Raw genomic sequence first — 21,723 nt, 5'->3', positions numbered from 1 at the left:
AAAAGTTTTGCCATCCAAAAAATGTCACTCACTCCAACAGGTCATTGGTCCGCCTATAGCTCTGTTTACGGAATGCTTTTGCTATTGTTATTATAATAAGTTTCTCATATTTATAGTTTTATCAGAACTGCCTTAATTTTTTGCCAATATCTTATAGAGATGATGGAAGAGTCAGACTGTTTTTTCTCCGTCATGTGTCAAAGATTGTAGATAGGGTTAAAGTCTGGACTCTGCTGGCCAATCCATTTGTGAACATTATTGTCTCGCACTATGCATGATGGGTGCATGCCTCCTTGTGCCTCTTTTCTTACACTCTGGATCAGGGGACGTTCTGGACTCATCAGACCACATGATGATCTTCAGCTGCTCCTGAGTGCAATCTTTATTCTTCTTGACCAACTTAAAGCTTTTTTCATTTAGTCTCACTGATCAATGTTTTTAATCAGGCTACTTAGGTTTTTTTGTCCCAATCTCTTGAACTTGTTTGCAATATGGATGTGTTAATGCTCTTATGTTCAATGGTGAACATACCTGGGATTTCTGCTGGTGTTTTTGATTTTACCAAACATGTATGTGATCACCTATCACAGTCATTTGAGGTTTTGGTTTAACCACATTTCTTCCACAAACACGATGGTTCCCCAGCGTCTTTCTAGTTTTTAATAATGTGTTGGACAGTTCTCCGCATAATTTTAATACAAGAGATTCATATATTTCCCATAATCATAGAATGTGCCTTCAAAGAAGGTTTTTAAGAAAAGAGAAGCCACCTCCTGCATCGACTAGGGTTTAAATAATGAGGGCTGAAGCATAATCATCCATAATTACTCAATGGGAGCCTCTTAACTATTTACTTTGTTAAATTCAGGTGGTGATATTTTTTGACAGCCGTAAATATTAGGATGCAAATAAAAATGGTCTCCCTTTGTTGAGCCAACCCAGAAGGCAATTACCTGCCTGAACAGCATGAACTGATTTGTTACTTTTTTTTTGTTATATGTTGTGTGTGTTTTGGTTCTACAGGCATGTTGCTAGAGAAGTAAATAGACTCATGTCAGTGTACGTATCTAACCTCTGTGCTATGGTTGGTGATTGCAGGTAACCCCTCCCCCAGTCAAAGCAAAAAAACCATAAAGCAGCGATTCCTCAAGCTGCTGCCGTGCTGCACGCCCTCGACCACTCCCTCAATCAGTCAAAGCAAGTGCTCCTTCACTCTCTTCCAATAGCCTCTCTAGAGAGTTCACATTAACATTTGTGTGGATGGTGCCATTATTACATTCAGTTAACGTAACACAAAGAAATGGAGAGCCTCACAGTTTGAATTAAGCATAAACTCAGCAGGTTTGGTGTTACAATTTGTGCAGTGTGACATTTAAAAGTAGAAGATTTGTGTTTGTACTTAACATAGTTAATATAAAGTATGTTTGTTTGTTTTACCTCTTTAAGTCTTTCACTTAAGATTGAGTTCTTATGCTTTCTAAGCAAAATTGTGTGAAAGACCCTTCATAAAAACCAGGACTGTTGACATTGCCAGGTATTGGAAAGAATGCTTTGATGACCTTCTTAACCCAGTCATCCGGTCCTCCACAGAGGAGGCAGAAAATAAGACCTGAGAAGGTGAGGTAATATGACAGAGGTCACTGATTAAAAAAGCTCTCCAGTGCCCCTGTACCCTGAAAGCTCTGGACATTGTGAAAATGTTGTGATTTACAAGCATCTTTGGTGTTGCGGTGGAGGGTGGCACAACACCGACAGAGTGACTGACCAGGGTGGTGTTTCCAATTGTGCTGGAGAGCATGTTCCAGCAATTGTATCACAATACTTAACTCTCCTAAGTAAGCTTAGTGTGCAGAGTTTGAAAGAAGGCAGTAAATAATTATCGAGTCTTGGACTCCAGAAGAAGAGTGATTTTGTCCTGGCTGTTGAACAATTACCCTTAAGGAAATGCTATGCATTTTTGTTGGTCAGTTCTTGTGTGCTTTGTGGGAGTTGGTACTATAAGATCACAGAGAGCCTTGCAGTATGTTTATAACTAAGGTAAGTGGTGTGTCCTCTCATTTTTCTCCAAATCATATTTTTTCCCTGTGTGGACTGATCTCCACCAGTGCTTCTCTTACTCTCCCTTCTGTTTATGTCATTTATTTATGGGATCTCTGCAGCTGATATGGTTCCTATGCATCTACAAACCAGGATTTTTACCGTGTCCTGGAGCAGTTTGCAGCTCAGACTGATGCAGCTGGGATGAAAGTCTGCTCTTCTAAATCTGAGGCCATCATTCTAGACTGTAAAAAAGTAGATTACACCTGGAATTCAGTTTCTGTCTGAAGGGGTACCTTGATGTCTTTTTCAGAAGTGATGGTACGATGAAGTGGTAAATAAATAGACGGATCTGGATCTCATCTTTTGTAATGCAGGCATTACTCTGGCCTGTCTATGTGCTAACTCTTACATATAGTTGCAAGATATTGATGATGACCAAAAGCAGGAAATCACAGCTAAAAATTTGCCTCCTCCATATGGTGGTCAGTCTCGGTGTCTGGGGTCAGAAAGAGTGATGAAGAAGAAAATTGGGATAAAAAGGGGTTGTTAAGCTAGATGAGGAGATAAAGTAGAATGAACAGGGATCTTAGGAGAGTTGAGGAGAAAAAGGGGGATGAAAAAGGTGTCTTAAAGAGAGACTAGGAAAAAATGGATTGAGGGTCATAAAGGAGGAATGAGGGGGATGAGTGAAATAAAATGGAGTTGTAAAAAGTTTCAGGACGATGGGTGAGGAGAGAAGACAAGTAGAGAGGAAGTGAGAATGAATAGACAAGCTGCAAGCAGAAAAGGATCCAGAGCACAAGACAGAGTGCTGCTTGAGTTTATCAGCTATGAGTGGTTTTACCAAATGATGTGGTTCTTATTCTTAACCTATCTACATTCATATTGTAAACATTTGGGTTTTTATAGGCTAAAAAGGTAAAAGAAGGTAAAATAACCATTAAGTTTGTTTTACCCATATCAATGATCCATGTCCGTTACTTCACAAGCGCGTTTATCACAGTTCTATCGGTTCAGTCACATAAAATAGTCTTCCAATGTCCTTTAGGCAAGTGAGAACAACATTTGTTCCTGGAAGCAGTATGTTTTACTGAACTTTCTGTTTTGTTCTCATTCATTAATAAAACTTTTTGTATTAGTCTTCTTGTCCACAGGATGTACAGATTGACATTAGTGTACTTCTTGAAAAGTGGTTGGAGTCTGCTTGTGGATGGGTTATGTATTACCAATGTTCGGGGTGGTAATCAAAAATTATGGTTTCCCTTTTATAACAATCCCTGTATATAAATTATTGAAAAATGTACTCTACTTAAATTTACTTCTGCCCAATGAATGTGAGTAACTATGACATCTTTAGAATACATTTTAGAAATGTTTTTGCGATTCCTGTTTTAAATGCATCAAGGTGTGTAAGCGAACCTAATCCCAATTCAGTTGCTCATCTGAACTCAAAATTTGATTATTTTTCCAGTACATGAATTTATATTACAAATTTTCTTTGTTTCATTGAGCTTTCTCTCCTTTTTTAGTTGTGAAAATATAATTTTTTTTGGTTTTGTTTAATGTTTAATTTACATGGAACAAAATGTGTAGCTGGATGTGATTATCTTTACATGACTTTGATATCACTAGTAAGATGACTTTCACTTCTTGAGGTTTGGTTGTTGTCCTGATGGCTATTTTTTCAGTGACTAACCCTTTTATGTCTCTTGCAGACAGTGTAGAAGATGACTTTGAGTTGTCCACTGTGTGCCATCGCCCTGAGAGCATGGACAAGCTGGAAGAGCAGACAAAGTTCACCAAGAAGGAGTTGCAGGTCCTCTACAGGGGCTTCAAAAATGTAGGTTTCCATTGTTCACTTATATTCTCAGCTACATTTAAATATGTTAGTATTTTCATTTTCCTTTTGTTTTTCATTAGGAGTGTCCGAGTGGAGTGGTGAATGAGGAGAACTTTAAAAACATTTACTCCCAGTTCTTTCCTCAGGGAGGTGAGTTTGACTTTTTACAGTGCAATTTAAATTTTGATATTTCTACTAAAATAAATGTTCAACAAATCGATGCACACATCTGCAAAATAATCTGACATTTATATTTTTCCTGGTTTTGCTTTTTGTGTCATGCCTAAATGTTCCAGGTGATCAAAAATAATATTAAGACCCGACAAAGATAACCTGAGTAAACACTGTTATGGCTCAACTCACAGGGCACAACAAGTACAGATGTACAGTATAAACTAAAGGTTCTAAGTAATTAATTAATTTAAATCAAATGTAGTTACAATAGAAGTTTCTAAAATAACACATGAAAATCAGTGAAATATGTTGAGATATTAATGACTGAAAACCTTGTCTGTAAAAGTTGTGCAAGCAAACTGAACAATGAACCAAAAGGTAGCAGTGTACCATGTTGAGAAGTTAGTTTGTAATCAGGTCACTAGATCTTCCAAATACATTCGCAATGTTAGAGACAAAAGGTAAATAGCCCAACCTAAAGAAAACAATACCTGCAAAGATTGCAACATTAAAATCTGTTTTTTTTTTTTTTATTATTAGTGGGAAAAGCTAGCCAAACCAACCTGGACCCTAAATTTTAGAATTTGTTGTGCCACCAGTATTGGCAACTTCTGTTATCATAAATTTGAGAAAAATAATAATAATTTTCCGTATCAAAATTTTGGCCCATTTTTCTTTACAGAATGTTTTTAAATTTGTAACACGTTTTGAGCTTGAACAGGCTATTAAAGGTTATGTCACAGTTTATCAATCTTAGATTAGGCCACGCTGACATCTTCATTTTTTAAAATTTTTTAGAACTTGTTAGACATGGACTTGCTGGTGTGCTTCTGATCTTGGTTCTGTCCCATGAACTGATGGCCCAATATGCTGATTCTAGATGTTTTGGTGAAGAGTTAAATAAAGGGTTCCATCTGCAAAGCAGTCCCAGAATATCACATTATTACTACTATGTTTGACTGATTTTCTTTTTCTGAAATGCTGTCTTGGTTTTATGCTACATGTATTAATGATGTGTACCTTCCTAAGATTTTCAATGCAGATCATTTTATAGGCAAAATTGGTTTGTGTTGCTGTTTTTCCTTGAAAAAAGTGACATTTATCTGGTGGTCTTTAATATCCAGTCTTTAAAAAATGAGAACAGAAATCTGTAAGGGAAGCACTGAATGGAAACTTAGGTTTCTTTTTATCACAATAAAATAACTACTCTATATTTAACTCATAATAATCAGTTCTTCCTAACCGTAGTAGATGTTCTGCAGAGAAGCAAAGTGATTTATCATTTCATGATATTTAGTTTTATGAAATGTTAACCACTTGCCTCCAGTTGTATCTGAAATTATTTTTATATCTAGTCTAAATTTGGCTCACTGCTAATCAGAGCCGTTCAAAGACTTCACGTTTCCGCTGCTCTCGGGTTACTCTTAGTCTCTTCCTTTGCAGATTCGAGTATGTATGCACATTTCCTGTTTGAAGCCTTCGACACCAACAAGAATGGCTCCGTTAGTTTCGAGGTGAGCTCTGTTCTTTGAACGGATCAAAGCAAATGTGGGCTCATCTGAAATTTGATACAGCAGCGACAGCGAAACAAAGATGCATTATCCACCTCAACACCGGCCCAGAGAAAGTCATAAACAGTTTACCTCATCAATATGTCAGATCTTAAGCAGTTCCTAATTGATTAATTTTCTCTATCAGGACTTTGTTTTTGGTCTGTCAATCATCTTGAGAGGGACTATTAATGACCGGCTAAACTGGGCTTTTAACCTATATGACCTGAACAAGGATGGCTGCATTACCAAAGAGGTAACACACTGACATTAATTTGTAAACTGACAAGTTCTATTTTTAATAGATTTGAATTTCAATATCTTTTCAGAATTTTGAACTTATCCCTTGTGTTAAGCATTTATTGCCTTCCAGGGTCACAGAGGTAACGGGTAAAAAAAAAGAAAAAAAAAAAAAGATGAAACCTAGAAATCTCTCACCCAACTGGGACTCTCCAGCATATCCTGGGGGATCTCAATGCATTTATTTCCAGGCCAGAAATAATGATTGTTGAATCCAGTGATCTAGGGGTTTCACTCGGATCTCCCTTTTAGTGGGTGCCAGGTGTCTGAACCACCTCTTGGTGTGGAGGAGAAGTGAATCTACTTTGAGCTTCCCTTAGTGAGTGCAGCCACTCTATAGATGAAGATAATTCAGCCATTTGTATTTCAGATTTTGTTGTTTCAGTCATAATCCAGATCTCATCACTTATAGATGAAGGTCAGAGCAAAGACAGTTAAATCGAGAGCTTTTGGTTCTGCTGTTCTGCAGCATGACAGGGCAGCAGCATCTGTGTTACTGCAGACAAGGCCTCAGTCTGTCTATTGATTTCCCTCTTGATCCTAGCATCTCTCATGAACAAGACACTCAAACTTCTCTTCTTGAGGCTGACCAGGAGGGAATAGTCCACCTTTTCCTGTTTGAAAGCTTTCACTTTGAGGTGAACTGCCCTCCCCCAGAATGAACTTTCCCTGGAAGGCTAAGAAGTGTTATCCCTCAGTAGCTGGAACATTCCCTTTGGTCCTCTTGTCTAAAAATCAGAACCCACACCTTGATTTTACCTCATTCAAGGTTGTAGATTTTGCTCTGGCCCGTCAAGCAAGATTGAAGACAACTGTCATATTATTGTTTTCTCCTACATCTCTAATACCTATGTGTTTTCTGACATACTTTGCAGGAAATGCTAGACATCATGAAGTCTATTTATGACATGATGGGAAAATACACGTACCCCACTATGATGGACGATGCTCCAAGAGAACACGTGGAGAGTTTCTTTCAGGTTTAATTTCTCAGTGTTTGCTTTGCTGTTGTCACCCAGACTACATATAGTCACAGACATTCGTTTGAAAATTAATATGTTTTCTTTCAGAAAATGGACCAGAATAGAGATGGGGTGGTCACCATAGATGAATTTATTGATTCATGTAAAAAGGTACAGAGAAAACCTTTGTCTTTTGTTGCCCTCAGTTTTAACCACATGAGCATAAAGTGGTGTTTTTCTCTCTCTGTTCAGGATGAGAACATCATGCAGTCCATGGAGCTGTTTGACAATGTCATCTAAGGATCTGGACCAGTGAGGATACTGGTCCAGAGACCCCAGGGAGGGGAATGGTGTTGGCGGAAAAGACATCAGGACTGAAGAGATAGAATGAGTTTGTGAATGTTTGTGTGTCTGTGTGTGTGGCTGAGTGGGATACAGGCCTGAGCTTGTGTCGTCGCTGAGAACTGTGAATCCTTTGGGCGCAGAGAGACCATCACCCTCCTCCTGGACCTCTAGTGGCATTTCTTCCAGCAACGATGGAGTTTCCATGACTCCCAGGCTAATCATAAAGAACTTTAATTAGTTTTATCCTTGAGCACAGACAAAGAATGCTTGCAGTGGGCTTACAGCAACTAGCACACCCCCAGCTGTTTTATTTGAACTTTTATTTATTACTGTGTCTAGCGGGTCAGTTATGACAGCCTGCAAAAGCTGGACTCAGCTGGATCAAGTTTCCTTTAAAACCTTGATCTGAAATAACTTTCTCCCTTTGCCCTAATATGCTCGATATCTGGATTTGTGATTCTGATCTTGCCTCTGTTGTGCGCCGTGCGGGAAAACCTCCCTGGAGCCAAGAGGAAATGAGTCTGTGGCCACCTGGTGGACATGACAGAGAAAGACACTTCCTGATGGAGCGACCAACAAATTGAAGATCCCAGAGAGCCGAGGTGAAAGCTAAACAAAAGTGTTGTTTTCCAAGAGAAACTGACTTCAGTATCGCATGATGATGTCACTAATATCTAATTACATATTTAAAGAGATACTCCAAAGTCTACTCGTCTGTCTGCTGTTCCTAGTCATTCACAGGTGCCTCACCCTCTGCGTGTGTGTGTGTGTGTGCATGTGTATCAGGAAGACATGCTGTCTGTCTCACAGATGAGTCCCCACAGTGGGTCGGCACCCATGTTTATTCATGGGTTAGACCAGGGGTGGGCAAGACTGCTCCTCGTGGGCCGGTGTCCTGCAACTCTTAGATGTCTCCCTGCTCCAACACACTTGAATCCAACAGCTGAACCACCTCCTAAGTGCAGTCAAGTTTTCCAGAGTCCTGCTAATGACCTCGTTATTTGACTCAGGTGTGTTGAAGTAGAGATACATCTAAAAGTTGCAGGAGACCGGCCCTCGAGGCCTGGAGTTGCCCACCCCTGGGTTAAACTAATTTCTGGCCTTCCAAACTATCCAGTCCTAGCAGTAGTTGTCTGATGACTGTTGTAATGTTTTTAGCATTCCCAGTGGAATGACAATTAGCCAGTGCAATGTTGGAATAGCACTATAGTTGATCAGCTTTTGACCAGTCAAACCATGTCAGTATAGGACTGCAAACCACAGTCATACTGCGCTTTCAAATTTTATTAAAGGGAAAATCAGTGTATCCAAGACAGTATGTGTGAAATTCTTATTACCTGAAATGTCATGTGGTTGTAGCAGGTTCTACCACTTCAAAATCATGTTTATTTTGAATATGAGGCTATTTAGCTTTCGCAGAGTTACAATATGATGAATATGGATGTTTTGGGTTTTTTTCCCCCCCATGTCTGCCACATTTCCCTTTTCTTATTATCCATATTTCTGCCACCAAAGAGGACATATTAGACATATGTCAGTCTAATGGATATGAGACACTGTAATAAGTGAGGCAAAAAGCACTTGGAGATAAAGGTATGCAGTTTGCCTGCTCACTGTCAATGTCATTCAAGGTTGTGAACCTGCACGATAAGCTGTTATGAATATTTCTTTAAAAATGTTTACAGCTACCATATAATTTGCCTCTTTTTATACCAGAACATCACTGAGGTCTAAGACCTTGTTACCAGAGGCACTGAAACTTTAATTCAGAGAACCTAACATGGAATAGCAATAATGTTCTCCATCACAGTACATTTCCATTTCCACCCAATCTCCCACTTCCTTCAAAGCAACTGCATTTTTTATTATTTTCTTTCAAACATTCCCAACTCTGTGGTATAGTTTACACATGCAGTATTTTTTTTTTATTTCACTAGAAATGTATTTCAGCTCAGTTCTTAAGTTCCTGACTACAGTAAAACCTGTCTATACCCGCATGTACTGTGTCTAGAACAATGAAACGTTACATGTTGTAATGATTGTCTGGTTAGCTAGCTGCTGGTTGCATTACATATTCAAAATGTGTATATTTTGTACAGAGATAATAAAAATCAGTTACTATGCAACATGGGATGAAATTTGAATTTCAAAGACTCCACATTCTTGTCTCTTTAGAATTGCATTACTGTGATTTATTCCTATGAAGCTACATAGTAAATAAAGTTCAAAATGGTCAAAATGCCCCATTTCCACAATAACAGATTTTATTACTGTAGAAAATCGTTCTACAGTAATAAATTCTTTTTCTATACAAAATCATCAAGAAATAGGTCAGGCTGTCCACACAATGCTGTCAACACTTTAACTATCGAGATGATCAATTAATGTATTGTTTTCCCAGTTATTTGTTGGGATTTGAGGTTTTTTAGAGATTTAACCACTTATGAAAACAGCAATTTCATTGTATTTGTAAGAAATTCAGAGCAAAAGCTTATTTTGGTGATTAATGTCTTTTTTTCCAGTTTGATCAAGTTGCCGAACCTTCCCAAGCATCTCAGAGGTAGGTGGGACAAACAGAAACACAAATAACAGAACAAGAGGATCCTTGTTGTTGTTGTTTGTTTTTTTTTCCCTTTCTCTTTTATATAAATTCAACAAGCTTATTTATAAACACTTTGCTGAATACATTTTACTCAATCACATTTTCAGCAAAATATGGACATAACTTTATTATATCTAATTATGTTATCTCAAGTAATACAATTTCAATTAGCAACCAGCTTAAAAGTGATAAGTCAACCAGGCTGTAAACAACAGTGTCTATTTACATGATAAAAAAAGAATAAATAAAAAGTTCAAGAACTTATTTTTTGCGTATTAATTTGCTGCTGGGTATGATTAGACAGGAAATGGGGCCGAGGAAGAGTCGAGGTCTTTGTATGACACCCCGACTCTGTGGCCCCCCATTTAGTTTTAGAGTCTATTCATGAGCAAGAGCCTCAAAGTCTATAAATAACAGCCGATTGTCAAATGAGGTTCATCTCTTCTTTTTCACTGTTGCTTCCTTTTATTGCCAGTTAAGACTTGTCGTGATTAAACAGGCTTGTCCACACAGGAGAAGGCTTTACTTTGGCATTTTACGAAGTTCAGCCAGAACCCAAATGGCAAAAGTCAGAAGAGCGACAGATCCAGACTGGTGAGTTGCTGCCAATGGAGTTGGAACATACAGTAGAAGTGTGCTGATACCGAGTGCTACCTAATGAGCAGAAAAAGAAAATGTTTAGTTATAGTGACATATATTGCACCATTGTGTTTTAGACATTTCTGCCTGAAAGCATACCTGTGTATAAGCCATTGCTGCAAGCAGACCGATGGCGATCTTAGCCCTTCTGGGTAGCATCATCCTCCTTGAGAACAGATAAAGGCCGGTGATTGCTGTCAGAGAGCCAATCCCCTAAAATATGAAGAAAAAGATTGAAAAGTAGATTAGCATATTACTGCATTAATTCACTGGCATTCAGTGTGAACAGAATTTGAAATGCACTAAAGACAACATACCAAAATTCTGTGGTCAAACTGCACTGTAGTGGGATTCTCAAAGATGTTCTTAAGCGCCGGAGAGAAGGCCAATATGTCATCAGGAATCCATTTATCTGCCATCTTAGGGAATGAGTTATACACCAGGCCAGCATCCAAACCAGCAACAAAGGCACCTTCAAAACAAAAATATCAGCAAAACTATTACGTATCTTTCTGACATGTTTGATGTTCAATCAAACTAGAGTTACAACAAAAACACATTTACCTCCCAATTTGTTTATATTCAAATTGCATTTACTGGAATCTCTTTTGCCAAACACCAAGCAGTACACAGAATAAAGCAACCTAGTGAATAGTCAATAACATTTTGAAGCAGATTTATTTTGCGTCTGGCATTAAGGGAAAAAAAAAAAAACAACAAAAAAAGTAACCTTTCCTTGCCACAGTTATCTCCTTCATAAAAGTATTTGCTACACCTTCTTAAAATGTATTCACTGAACAGGTTCTGTTTTTTTTAACCTTAGCACTGCTTTTAAGTAACACAATCTCTTGAAAGTACTTCTATTGTTTTCCTCAATTGATGTTTTTATTTTAAGTGTCACCTGAGAGAGCAGTTAGGAAGACCAGTCCACCCGTTCCCTTTGCAAACCTTCTGAGCTGCATGAGACGTTTAGAGTCTGCCATCTAAGAAGCAGATGAAATGCGGGGGGAAAAAATATTATCCAACCAAAAATTGTTTATTTATAGTAAATAGATCAAGACAGAGTTAAGATCAAAGACTAGATCAAAACTCTTACCTTATTTGCAGGCAGCATCAGAGTAAGCCCGGTCCAGAGGCTAGCACAGTAAAGCACCAGGGCAGAACCCAGATGAGCACACAGACGGTACTGGCTGACCCGCGGGACATCGTGAGAGTCAGCCTTTTCCTCCAGCCCACTTTTTACCATGTACCAGCCCAGAAGGCCCTGACGAGATTAACACACTTCAATTATGAGATGATTTGCAAACCTCTGTGGAAAACTTTATTAACTGAACAAAAACAACATTTATCTTGATGTTAAAATAAATAAGTGATATCTTACCTGGAAGAACACAAATCCACACAGCCCCAGCACTTTTCCCTTCATGGAACGTGTGAAGTATCCTTTTTTCCAGAAGTACGCGGCAGGCAGGATGTATGCTAGTCCAACAAGCCTGCCCCACATGCGATGACCCCACTCCATGTAGAAGATGAACTTAAACTCAGGCAGAGTCATCTCATGGTTGAGGCTGAAAAATAAAACCTTCATTTAGTTACATAGTTATAAAAAAATAAGATTACATATTAAATCAAGCATATGAAAAAATAAACAGAATACATTTCTACTTTGTTTAAAAAAAGAGAAGATTTCAGTGCGTCTTTAAACTGTTAAAACAAGAAAAAGAAATAAGCCGTACATTTTGAACTCTGGAAACTGTTTGTACTTGGAAAACTCAGCCTCCCACTCGGCCTCAGACTGAGGTGGTTTCATCTCTCTCACAAGATGCCAGTCAACCATTGAGAGTCCAGACTCTGTTAGCCTGAACATTAAAAAAAAAAAAAAAAAACAGACACACATCAGCACTTACTGCATTTCAAAGAATTACAAAACCAGTGACAATAGTTAAGTTACTTTCACCTTGTGACACCACCCAAAACCACTGCTCCAACTACAAGCCCACTGCAGCCGAGCAACCAGCGACCCACTATGCGGTTTGTTGCTGCGTTGGGTACAGATACTGCTGCTGGGGTGGAGGGAGGCCCTGCTTCTACAGTGATAGTGCTCTGGTTTCTCCTCACAAGCCATTGTCGCAGCTGTGGACGCTGATGCTGGGAATAAAGAAAAGAAAGCAAACATAGGCATGGCTCGTATATTACGATTTAATTTAATTTGCGGTGTTGCTCTCTTATATTATGATTTAATTTGAGGTGTCGTTCAAATTGTAAAGAAGCTACAACACAAAGCAGACTAGTTTTAAAGAATATTTCATGAATTAAATCTTTATTTCCCTCATATAAAAAGACTGTTTCGTCTTACTACCAGGTTTTGTGAAGCTCACAGTGGTTTTATGGAAGCACTGTTAAAAAAAAATAAAATCAATTTGTTTTGTCTTTTTTTTTTTTTTTGCTTATTACAGGTTTCATATTGACGTATTTTCAAATATCTTCCTTTCAGAATACAAAGGGTTATTCAGAAAATACATTCAAGCAGGTGTAACGTCGCCAATGATATATATGATGCTTCCTTTCTACCTTAATAGTAACAACAATGCGGCTGAAGGTCAGTGATGCAATATTATGTTACGTGATTACACCGCGTGACTGGTCAATATTAAGTTAATGTAAAGTGTGTCCAGCCTGCATTTTAGTAAAAACAACCTCACTAAATCTGACGGGTCTGTTATTATTGCGACCTTTTCCTTTAACTAGTTAGGTTAGCTACAAATAGCAACTGAATGCAGCTCAACTTACGCTGTTTTGTTGAAAACCCTTCCCAGCATATCTGCAACCACAAAATATTGTAGTCCGTAACTTTGAGAGTAGCATTTTAGTGTTTTGTGCTCCCCTGAGTTCCTATGGTACTACAGTGCAGTCCCAAAGACGAACTGTTGCTGCAATAAGACTGGTTTGGTAAGGCTGCTGGTGCGCATACCGGTTCAACTTTAACCCCCTGACGTCAGTATACGTCACGTTGAAGTAATCAGGAAGTCAAGTTATTAAAAACAAGAAAACAAAATATAAACCAAAGGAGTTTAGTTTCATGGGCGGTGTCATACTAGTCGCACTAAGGTCAACATGCTAGCGGTAGCCTAGATGCTTCTAGCATTACTTTTTTAGCTAGCTTTAGCTTTTTATTTAATGTTAGCTTTTACATGGGGTTTTTCACATTGCATGGAATATATTATTGTGATTCAACATGCTATAGTGGTAGTCGAGTTGCTATCATTAAAATTTTAGCATCTCGGCTTTAAACACTTTTGCCATTTTCACCAAAAGCATTCAGCATTTACACTTGCATTTTCGCAGGAAATACACACTTTCTAGTTGTACTTGTCATTGGTATAATAAAGTTTCTTTAAAAAAATGTTGTCTGGTCAGTACTTCCTGAGCATGCGCAGAACAAGATTACACTACCTCCTATCTCGACAGCTGTTTATCGAACTGTTCTTACAGCCCAGAGGTATAAAGTATTTATTGCTCAAATTATTTCATATTTATGTCTTTACCTAAATTAGTCCTATAAATTTCTGTTTGTCATTTATCAAGATGAATTGTTTTAATTTTTGTCCCTGAAAGTGTATAAGTGATGATTTTAACTGATATGTCGAGCTGAGTTCTCCCGTCGAGATAGGTTTCGCAGTGTTTTTTAAAGCTGGTGAATCACTCGAAACGCTTCTATGGCCGTCTTTAGCTACAGTTTCCATTCAGTAAAATTATTTATTAGCCATCTCTAGATATCGACAGTTTGCTGATGAGTGAATTGGCACAAATATCTGTTTGTGCAAGGGATATTCAAACGGCAGTGTGCGGTCAATATGAGGTGAACAGGACCCTGAGGTATGGCAAGCCATTTTAACATAAAATTGACTTCACAGCACTACGTTCCAGGTATGTGAAATTGGTTCATGACTAGTTGTATCAGTTAATAAGATGTCTAATTGTATATTCGCTAGACAAAAATACCCATTCGAAATAATTCTAACTGGTATAAGTGACGTCAGATTTACCATCAAGAGAACTTAATGTGTGAATTTATGCATGTATTCGTTTAATTGGCACCCCTGATATTTCAAGCCAAACAGAAAACATTATATTTAAACAGTTACTGTTGTATTTTGTCACAAGATTTTTTTTTTTCTGTTACTAACTAAATAAGACAGAATCTGTAAAGTGATTGGCTGATTTGTTCTTTTGTTGTGAACAGTATCTTTAGTAAATATAATTTTCTTATCTGTTGAAATAGGGAGTACAGTGAAGTAAATTTTAGCAAACATATCTCCCAAGCACAGGAGTGTCTTTCCAATCCACTGGGATCCTGACCTCTCGGGTGTTTTTGTCTACTCAGCTGGAGCAAGTAAGTTTGAGCACCATGACTTCACCAAAAAATCCTGTGTGTTAGCGCAGTGATCTAACTACCTGGGAACTACATCTTAGTGGTTGAACTCGACTCACACCTGTAAAATATACAGATGCACTCACACAGATTTTATATTTCTACGTATCTTACTGATGATGCCATTGTCCTTTATCTGAGTACATTTTATTACAAAACACAGTCTGTATTCATAGTTGAACCCACACATATATAAAACAAAAATGTGCCGTTTATTTAGTGAGTCAATATTTTTTACCTATTGCTTTTTTACTGAGACTATTGAAAATAACTAATTATTGTTGCATTTCTTCAAAAGATGGAAAGAAAGTGGGAAGACATTTTCTTCTACCTTTCCCAACGATCCTTCCCAGAGGAGTTTCGGAAAGCTCAGAAGCAAAACCTCAGGAGATATGCCACCAAATTCACATTGAAGGGTCAGTTTCTAAAACACTAGTGTGCATACATCTAATGTCTTATTAATGTTCCTCTTTCAGTAAAGCCACTGTTATTTTGTTTAGAAGGAGAACTTTACTTTGGAAGCAGAAAGGTTGTTAAGACCAAGGAGGAGGCAAAGGAACTTTTTAAAGAGTTTCACATTTCTCCAACTGGTTCTCACATGGGAATTGTGAAAACAAGGTCGGCTATGTGCACCAAGTTTTACTGGCATGGCATGTCTGTGGATGTGGACAAATGGGTATGCCTTTTCTTATAGCAACATAAATTACTGTTTGTTAATTTTATTATATCTATTCTTTTTTTTTATCCAAAAGGTTGCAGAGTGTGATAACTGCCAAAGGGTTGGCAGACCTTTGGCTTATGGTAGGAAACGCAAATATGTTAAGGTAAATGTGTTCTTCCAGAAAAGCTCATGTCGAAAATAAAGTTGAAGGAAATGTTTTGTTTTTTTTATTTGACATCTGCTAATATATCTGCCAGACAACAGGTGTGCCAATTACTTGACAATGGAGATTGTGAAATATAAACTAGGTAATTTTTTCCCTGTTTAATTTTCAGGAAATAAGCTATTAATAATCACTAATAATCTTTTTTGCTATTTTCTTACACCTGGGCAATAAGTTCAACATGTTTCACATTTACCTCCAAATAAAGGCTTAGGCAAACAGAACAGTTCAACTAAATATATTTCTAGTTTGAAGAACTAAAACGAAATCCATGTTAAATTTGTGTTTTTTCTTTCAGGAAAAAAGTTATGCAATTTTGGGTAAATTTCAAAAACCTTTTGTTTTTTTTACTCATTGGTATGTCCTACTTTGATTGGCAGATTTGTTAACTTTATATAAGTTGTTGAAGTAATTGGTGCTAAAATGTATATGTGTTATTGTTTAAGATAAACATACTCGTTAGTATTTTGCTCAAGACAAACCTGCCTTTACCAATATGGCGGAAGCGCGGACGTGTTTCTACAGGGCAACAAAAGCGATGTTGTTTTTACTCTTTATTTGTATGGTTGTATTAAGCTAACGTCCATGGCTAAATGTAATTATCCGAAATTATAACTAGTTAATAAACACGTTTTATCTATTATTTTAAAAAACCGTAATGGCGATCCCGAGTCGTGGTGTAAGTGTTATCGTAGAAGCGTATCTCGCATGGGCGGTCTCACTCAACTAGCGATGTTGGTAGCACACTGTTAACATTGGTCCACCCGCACAAATAGAGCGAGTGCTAAATTCAACAAACCGGAAACTGGTCATCCATTGCCGTGCCTGGCTCCCACAAAAACATGTCCTGACTCTGAATCGCACTCAAAACATTCATTCGGTTCCTTCTGTTCATAGGAAAAGGAAAAGCTACATGTGGTGGTAAAAGTTTACATACTTTTAAACTTGTTTACTAAAATAAAAAATTAGAATGCATATGTCTATATCCCTTTTCAGCGTTCCCTTGTCCTGAAATTCATAATGGCACAGAGCATTTTATTGGAGGTGTGCGTGGATTCCGTGGAGTCTGCTGTCAACGCTGAGCGAGGAGGTCAGTGAAGAGTAGTTCAGTTTGCTCTGCTTTATATTTTTAAACCCATATTATCTTCCTGTCTTAAAATCTAGCTCTTCTCAAAAGCAAGGTCAAAGGTTGCAAATTGCTGACTCCATTTTAGTGGTGTTTCAAACATCTACATTATTTCTGGCAGGTATTGTGCTTTTGTCATGCCAGAAGTGATTATTAAGTTTTGAAATTTCTCTGACAGTTTTTTTTTTTTTTTTTTTTTTTTTGTCCTTTTAGGTGCTGGTCGACTGGAGTTGTGTTCAAGTCTTATGGAGGGAGGTCTCACTCCCAGTCTCGGTGAGCTGCACATTGTAGATTTGTCCTAGAAACTCTGTAGGCTACATAGCCACATAATTACAATTAATTTCCTTCTTATTTGTTTTGCTGCAGGTCTTCTACAGGTGGTTAAGCAGTATATCAAAATTCCGGTCTACGTAATGATACGGCCTCGAGGTGGGGACTTCCTTTATTCTGATCAAGAAGTGGAAGTGATGAAGAAGGACATCGAGCTGATGAAGACGCAGGGAGCAGATGGCGTAGTGGTAGGCGCCTTGACAGAGACTGGAGGGGTGGATGCAGGTCTCTGCATGGAGCTGATAGGTACAGTTGATGTAAATAGTTTGCACACCGCAGCTAAAATAACTAGTCGGTGGACTGTAGAAAAATAAGACAAAGATAAATAATTTCAGAACTTTTTCCAATGTGTATGTTTGCAACAGGCATTTACAATGTGTGTTAAAACTGTCTGCCAGGAGGGGGAGGCAAAATATAAGCACAAATGGTTGATAGCCGGTGTCAGAATTGCAGTCTCACTGATATAAATAGATTTGGACCATGACATTCCTCTTGGGCAGCTTTTAGGTTTTTCATCATCAATTCATGGAAAGCGCAGAGCCTGCTTTCAGCTGATTGAGAGTTTTATTCTAGATCAAAAGGGTGTTGTATGTTTGTGGATGCTATGGCTAATGTAATGCAAGTAATATTGTAGAAATTAAGAAATAAAGTTCTTAATTATAAGAATTATAAGGCAAAGTAAGAGGCAAAATGTTAAAGGTTGTAACTTTGTTGAAATCATCAGAAATGGCCATTGTCATTAACTTAAATGACGAGTCAGCAGTTTTTTTTAGGATGTAGGTGGAAGTGCTTTTCACTTTGTCAACAATCAAGGAAGGACTTTATATTCGTCTGAATTGCTTTATTGAGGTGTAAAATGTCCTCATAAATCTTTACAGACAGGGTTGCTGCAGCATAAATAATAAAAACAAAATCAGACATAGCTTTTTTTATTTTCATTTTTAACATCATATTTCCAAATGGTGTACTTTTCTCACTTCCTTGTTGGAACTTCCATTAAAATGCCAATTATTGATGAGACCAGCTCTCAAAGACTCACTATAATAAAAGTGAGAAGGGAGCAGATCAATAACCTGCTCTTGATCCAACTGAGATACATAATTCTAGTTTTATATGTTATATATGTTTTATATCTGTTGTTTCAACATGACACTGTAGGATGGATTTTTAATTTCTCTTGAGTTATTAAAAAATAAAATCATATGTTGAATTTTATCAGTTAGTTTCTCTATCACAGAGTTGATGCTTTACAGGGTTACTCCGTTCTGCATCTTTGTGCGGCATCAGTTTTTAATCCGCAAGCTATGTGATAAACCAGTTTTCTCCGCATGCAGGTTATTAAAATGAAAAAATCAACAACAGTTCAAATTCAATTTGGAAACTTGCCAATTTTCCTGCTTCTAATAAGATGTTCTGTGCCTTTCTGCTCCCCAGCTGCTGCTCGTCCTCTGCCTTTGACCTTCCATCGAGGTAACCGTACCGCTAAACTACTCCCAGCATTCACAGCTAAAGAAATATCACAGATCCTCTGCAGAATAGAGAACTCTTTATTAGAATCTTTAAGAATACAGATTTCAGAGTGAGTCTAACTTCTCTGCATGGAAGTTGTGTTGATCTTCCTGCAGCTTTTGACATGACCTACGACCCAGCAGTTGCTCTGGAGACTCTGATATCGTTAGGATTCGAGAGAGTGCTGACAAGTGGCTGCGACAGCTCGGCTTTGGAGGGGCTGCCCGTTATTAAACGGCTCATTGATCAAGTAAGTGTTACAGAAGCTCTAGAATCCTTGCTGGCAGTTGAGATGTTGATCAGTACTCCATTTTTTTTTTCTTAAAGTTTTTTTATTATCTTTAAGTAAGAGCTGTGGAGCCTCGGTTAAATGATTAGAATTGGCATTCATATACAGAGTAGTAATTTCTTTTGTTGATTTAATTTTGGGTGAAAAGAGCCCACTGCAGAATGATGGGCTTCAAATAGTTTGGAAATGACCTAAAATTTCTCCCCAACAAGACTTGTGTTCCTTAGATCAGTGCAAGTGTCTTTCCCCCTTGATATTCCCTTAATATCCTCAGGCAGTTCTGCTTTATTAGACGTCCTTCTACTTCCTGATGACCAGTTAATCAGTGGTGACCAACAGAACCTGATTGCTACAATACCTTTATAATAATTATAAGGTAATAAAATGGGCATCATAATATACATTATGATGCCCATCCTGAGAGTCATTCTGACTTTGCTATCTGCTCTTAACAGGCCAAAGGGAGAATAATTGTAATGCCAGGTTAGTACCCCAATTTTTATCGCTTTGCTTTCTGCCCATTTCATCTATTAAGTTATCATTTTTGTTTTTTTATGTATTTAAATGACAGGTGGTGGTATTACAGAGAGGAACCTGCAGAGAATACTGGAGGGCTCTGGAGCCGAGGAGTTTCACTGCTCAGCTCGCTCCAGCAGAGACTCTGCAATGAAATTCAGGTCTGTTTTAAAGCCAGCCCTTAATAAGGCTTACCTGGGCATGTTTCTACTACACTTAACAAATGAATTGCTAAAAAACTCAAAACGCAAAAACTTAGTTATATTCTTTTAAACCTTTTGCGTGCAGGAACACCAGTGTAACGATGGGAGCTACGATGTCAGCGCCTGAGTACAGCCTGAAGGTGGCAGATACCAGCAAAGTCCGGAGTCTGAACGCAATCACCAAAAATACCTTGTGATACCTCAAAAAGATGGAACAGTTTTTTTTTCATACATTGATTTTCAAATGGCCTCAGTGTTAGTTTTCTTTAATCAGAGCATTAACATTTAAACAGTTGTTTATTTTTGCAGCTCAGGGAGAGCACTGCTGTCTTACATGCTGTTACTGAAGGTTTATTACTGAACAAAAAGCTGTGGATCATTCACAGGTGTGTTCTGAAGTGCAGAAAAAAAAACAGCATTTCACACAACATTGTGGGAAAACTGAAAAAACAGAGACATAAAACTACAGTTGAACAATTTAAACAAAGAAACAAATTCATAATGAAAGTACATTCAGTGCAATGTTGGAATTGTTTTGTTTCCTTAGCTGTGTCCTTTTCTGTTTTTGATTTTTTATTTAGCTGTTTTCTTCTGCTGCCATTGTGTTTTGCACATTTTGATTGAACCATTTTTGAGCTAAGATGTGTGGAAAGGTTTAAATCTCCGGGTTTGATTTGTAAGGTAATAAATATGATCAGATCTGTGGATCTGAGAAAAAAAAAAGATATTCTATCAATCTGGTTTATTTATATAGTGCCAATTCACAACATGCCAATTTAAGGCACTTTACAAAAAAGCCAATTCAGTCCTGTCATACATATTTAAAATCAAGTACATACATTCAAGTTGATCACAGTTCTCGAAAAATCCAATCAAGCTTTTGATTTTGCTCACAAGGTAGAGGGAGAAGATGAAACCTTTATGTTCATGGAACTAAGATTCTGATTTGTTAAAAGAAAATTGTTTGCTTTTTTTCTTTTCAAATGTGCACTGACTTTTACAACTTTGCAACTCACATTTACACACCTTTGTATGCATTCAATAAACAGTTTATACTGCGTGACGTTAGGAATACACAAAGGTCAAGATGGTGATGCTGTTGCTAAATATAAAAAAATACATACATTATTACCATGTTATTACAAATTTAAAGTCCCTAAAAGTTGACTAAAACATTAATCTTAAATAAATCGTTTTTCTCATATTTAGCAAAACTATTAATCATTTGTGACTTAAAATACCCCAAAACAAAACAATACTTTAACTAGTTAATGACAATATGCCTCTTTTGGTTGGTCATGCAGGCTAATATTGAAGTGTGGCATTTAGTTACTGTCCAGTTTCTAAGTTAAGTTTCTTTTTTATGATCGATTAAAACAAGACACATTACACTAAAATGACCTCTCAGCAGCAGCGTAGTTGTATTTTGAACAGTGAATATAGTACTTTTTTTATTATGTATATATTGGCGTCACATTGCTGTCCTGGGAGCTGCAAGAATATTGAGTCAGCATGACTATGTGCTTGTGAAATTAGTAAGCGTTTAATGATTACCTACAACACAGTAGTAGTCAGAACTCCCACCCACATACACACACACACACACACATGATCTAAATCCATTGCAGACTAGAGATGGACTTTTGAATAAGATCTGTTGGGGTTGTTTTTGTGCACTGAGTTGTTTATCAGCTCTGAAAACACCAGTGCCAGTCAGACTAATGATAAGCTAATGGTAGCAGCCAGCATGATTGTGGACTTTTTAATTGCCCATATATCCGGAAAGAAAAATAACCTAAATCACGAGTACTTGTCTTCGTGAACATCATATCAAAGAAACTACAACAAGAAAGAGTTGAAATCTTCCAAAGTACTAAAAAACATTTTTCTTAAGTAGGACAATGTTTTTTTTAAGGAACTTTGTATGCACATTTGTCAGTGCGACTGAGTAAATGCAGCCCTAGTGTAAAGTGCTTTAAGTA

At 37.5% G+C, this 21,723-nt stretch overlaps 3 protein-coding genes across 19 annotated transcripts in view; 2 read left to right on the top strand and 1 right to left on the bottom strand.

The window, feature by feature from the left end:
• LOC122842291 (Kv channel-interacting protein 2) overlaps positions 1 to 9,716 on the top strand; it is a 105,018-nt gene extending 95,302 nt beyond the window's left edge. For 5 of the 10 annotated variants that reach the window (XM_044136037.1, XM_044136033.1, XM_044136036.1 and 2 more), the window contains 8 exons: positions 1,099 to 1,197; positions 3,756 to 3,880; positions 3,961 to 4,030; positions 5,498 to 5,568; positions 5,753 to 5,860; positions 6,780 to 6,884; positions 6,975 to 7,037; positions 7,119 to 9,716. In XM_044136037.1, the coding sequence (XP_043991972.1) occupies positions 1,099 to 1,197; positions 3,756 to 3,880; positions 3,961 to 4,030; positions 5,498 to 5,568; positions 5,753 to 5,860; positions 6,780 to 6,884; positions 6,975 to 7,037; positions 7,119 to 7,166 (689 nt within the window). In that variant the 3' untranslated portion in view covers positions 7,167 to 9,716. The remainder of the gene's footprint in view (positions 1 to 1,098; positions 1,198 to 3,755; positions 3,881 to 3,960; positions 4,031 to 5,497; positions 5,569 to 5,752; positions 5,861 to 6,779; positions 6,885 to 6,974; positions 7,038 to 7,118) is intronic. The other 5 variants (XM_044136043.1, XM_044136042.1, XM_044136041.1 and 2 more) reach the window with 1 other exon arrangement.
• Positions 9,717 to 9,813: 97 nt separating this feature from the next.
• Positions 9,814 to 13,464, bottom strand: LOC122842290 (cytochrome c oxidase assembly protein COX15 homolog). The gene is made up of 9 exons (XM_044136032.1): positions 13,243 to 13,464; positions 12,410 to 12,600; positions 12,189 to 12,311; positions 11,834 to 12,020; positions 11,549 to 11,716; positions 11,354 to 11,435; positions 10,770 to 10,924; positions 10,552 to 10,665; positions 9,814 to 10,467 (listed from the first exon to the last, which is right to left on the bottom strand). The coding sequence occupies exons 1-9, from the start codon at positions 13,315 to 13,317 to the stop codon at positions 10,336 to 10,338; spliced, it is 1,227 nt and encodes a 408-aa protein (XP_043991967.1). The 5' UTR covers positions 13,318 to 13,464; the 3' UTR covers positions 9,814 to 10,335.
• Positions 13,465 to 13,859: 395 nt separating this feature from the next.
• On the top strand, positions 13,860 to 20,473 carry cutc (cutC copper transporter homolog (E. coli)). Of its 8 annotated transcripts, none has more exons than XR_006372590.1 (14): positions 13,860 to 13,951; positions 14,278 to 14,379; positions 14,781 to 14,845; positions 15,183 to 15,300; positions 15,385 to 15,560; positions 15,637 to 15,708; positions 16,765 to 16,858; positions 17,108 to 17,167; positions 17,261 to 17,470; positions 18,659 to 18,694; positions 18,850 to 18,983; positions 19,297 to 19,398; positions 19,478 to 19,505; positions 19,594 to 19,700. XR_006372590.1 is itself a non-coding variant. In XM_044136696.1 (14 exons), the coding sequence occupies exons 2-14, from the start codon at positions 14,331 to 14,333 to the stop codon at positions 19,936 to 19,938; spliced, it is 1,260 nt and encodes a 419-aa protein (XP_043992631.1). In that variant the 5' UTR covers positions 13,861 to 13,951; positions 14,278 to 14,330; the 3' UTR covers positions 19,939 to 20,473. The 8 variants fall into 8 exon arrangements, 6 of the variants coding, with proteins under 6 accessions (XP_043992635.1, XP_043992631.1, XP_043992633.1 ...); XM_044136696.1 differs by lacking the exon at positions 19,297 to 19,398 and adding an exon at positions 19,827 to 20,473 and having other exon boundaries at positions 13,861 to 13,951; positions 19,594 to 19,699; XM_044136698.1 differs by lacking the exon at positions 19,297 to 19,398 and adding an exon at positions 19,827 to 20,473 and having other exon boundaries at positions 13,912 to 13,951; positions 14,735 to 14,845; positions 19,594 to 19,699.
• The last annotated feature ends 1,250 nt before the right edge of the window (positions 20,474 to 21,723 follow it).

Source organism: Gambusia affinis, linkage group LG13 (assembly GCF_019740435.1).
Source record: "Gambusia affinis linkage group LG13, SWU_Gaff_1.0, whole genome shotgun sequence".
Taxonomy (NCBI): Eukaryota; Metazoa; Chordata; class Actinopteri; order Cyprinodontiformes; family Poeciliidae; genus Gambusia; species Gambusia affinis.
Note: the sequence above shows the minus strand (reverse complement) of the source record. Positions and strands in the feature narration are given on the sequence as shown.

Coding starts and splice junctions, on each gene's coding strand:
- cutc (XM_044136696.1), top strand. CDS start 14,331: ATGGCAAGCCATTTTAACATAAAATTGACTTCACAGCACTACGTTCCA. Junction 14,380..14,780: donor TTCACAGCACTACGTTCCAG/GTATGTGAAATT, acceptor TCCCAAGCACAG/GAGTGTCTTTCCAATCCACT. Junction 18,984..19,477: donor TTAAACGGCTCATTGATCAA/GTAAGTGTTACA, acceptor TGCTCTTAACAG/GCCAAAGGGAGAATAATTGT.
- LOC122842290 (XM_044136032.1), bottom strand. CDS start 13,317: ATGCTACTCTCAAAGTTACGGACTACAATATTTTGTGGTTGCAGATAT. Junction 12,601..13,242: donor AGGGTTTTCAACAAAACAGC/GTAAGTTGAGCT, acceptor CTTTATTCCCAG/CATCAGCGTCCACAGCTGCG. Junction 11,436..11,548: donor TGATGCTGCCTGCAAATAAG/GTAAGAGTTTTG, acceptor TCTGCTTCTTAG/ATGGCAGACTCTAAACGTCT.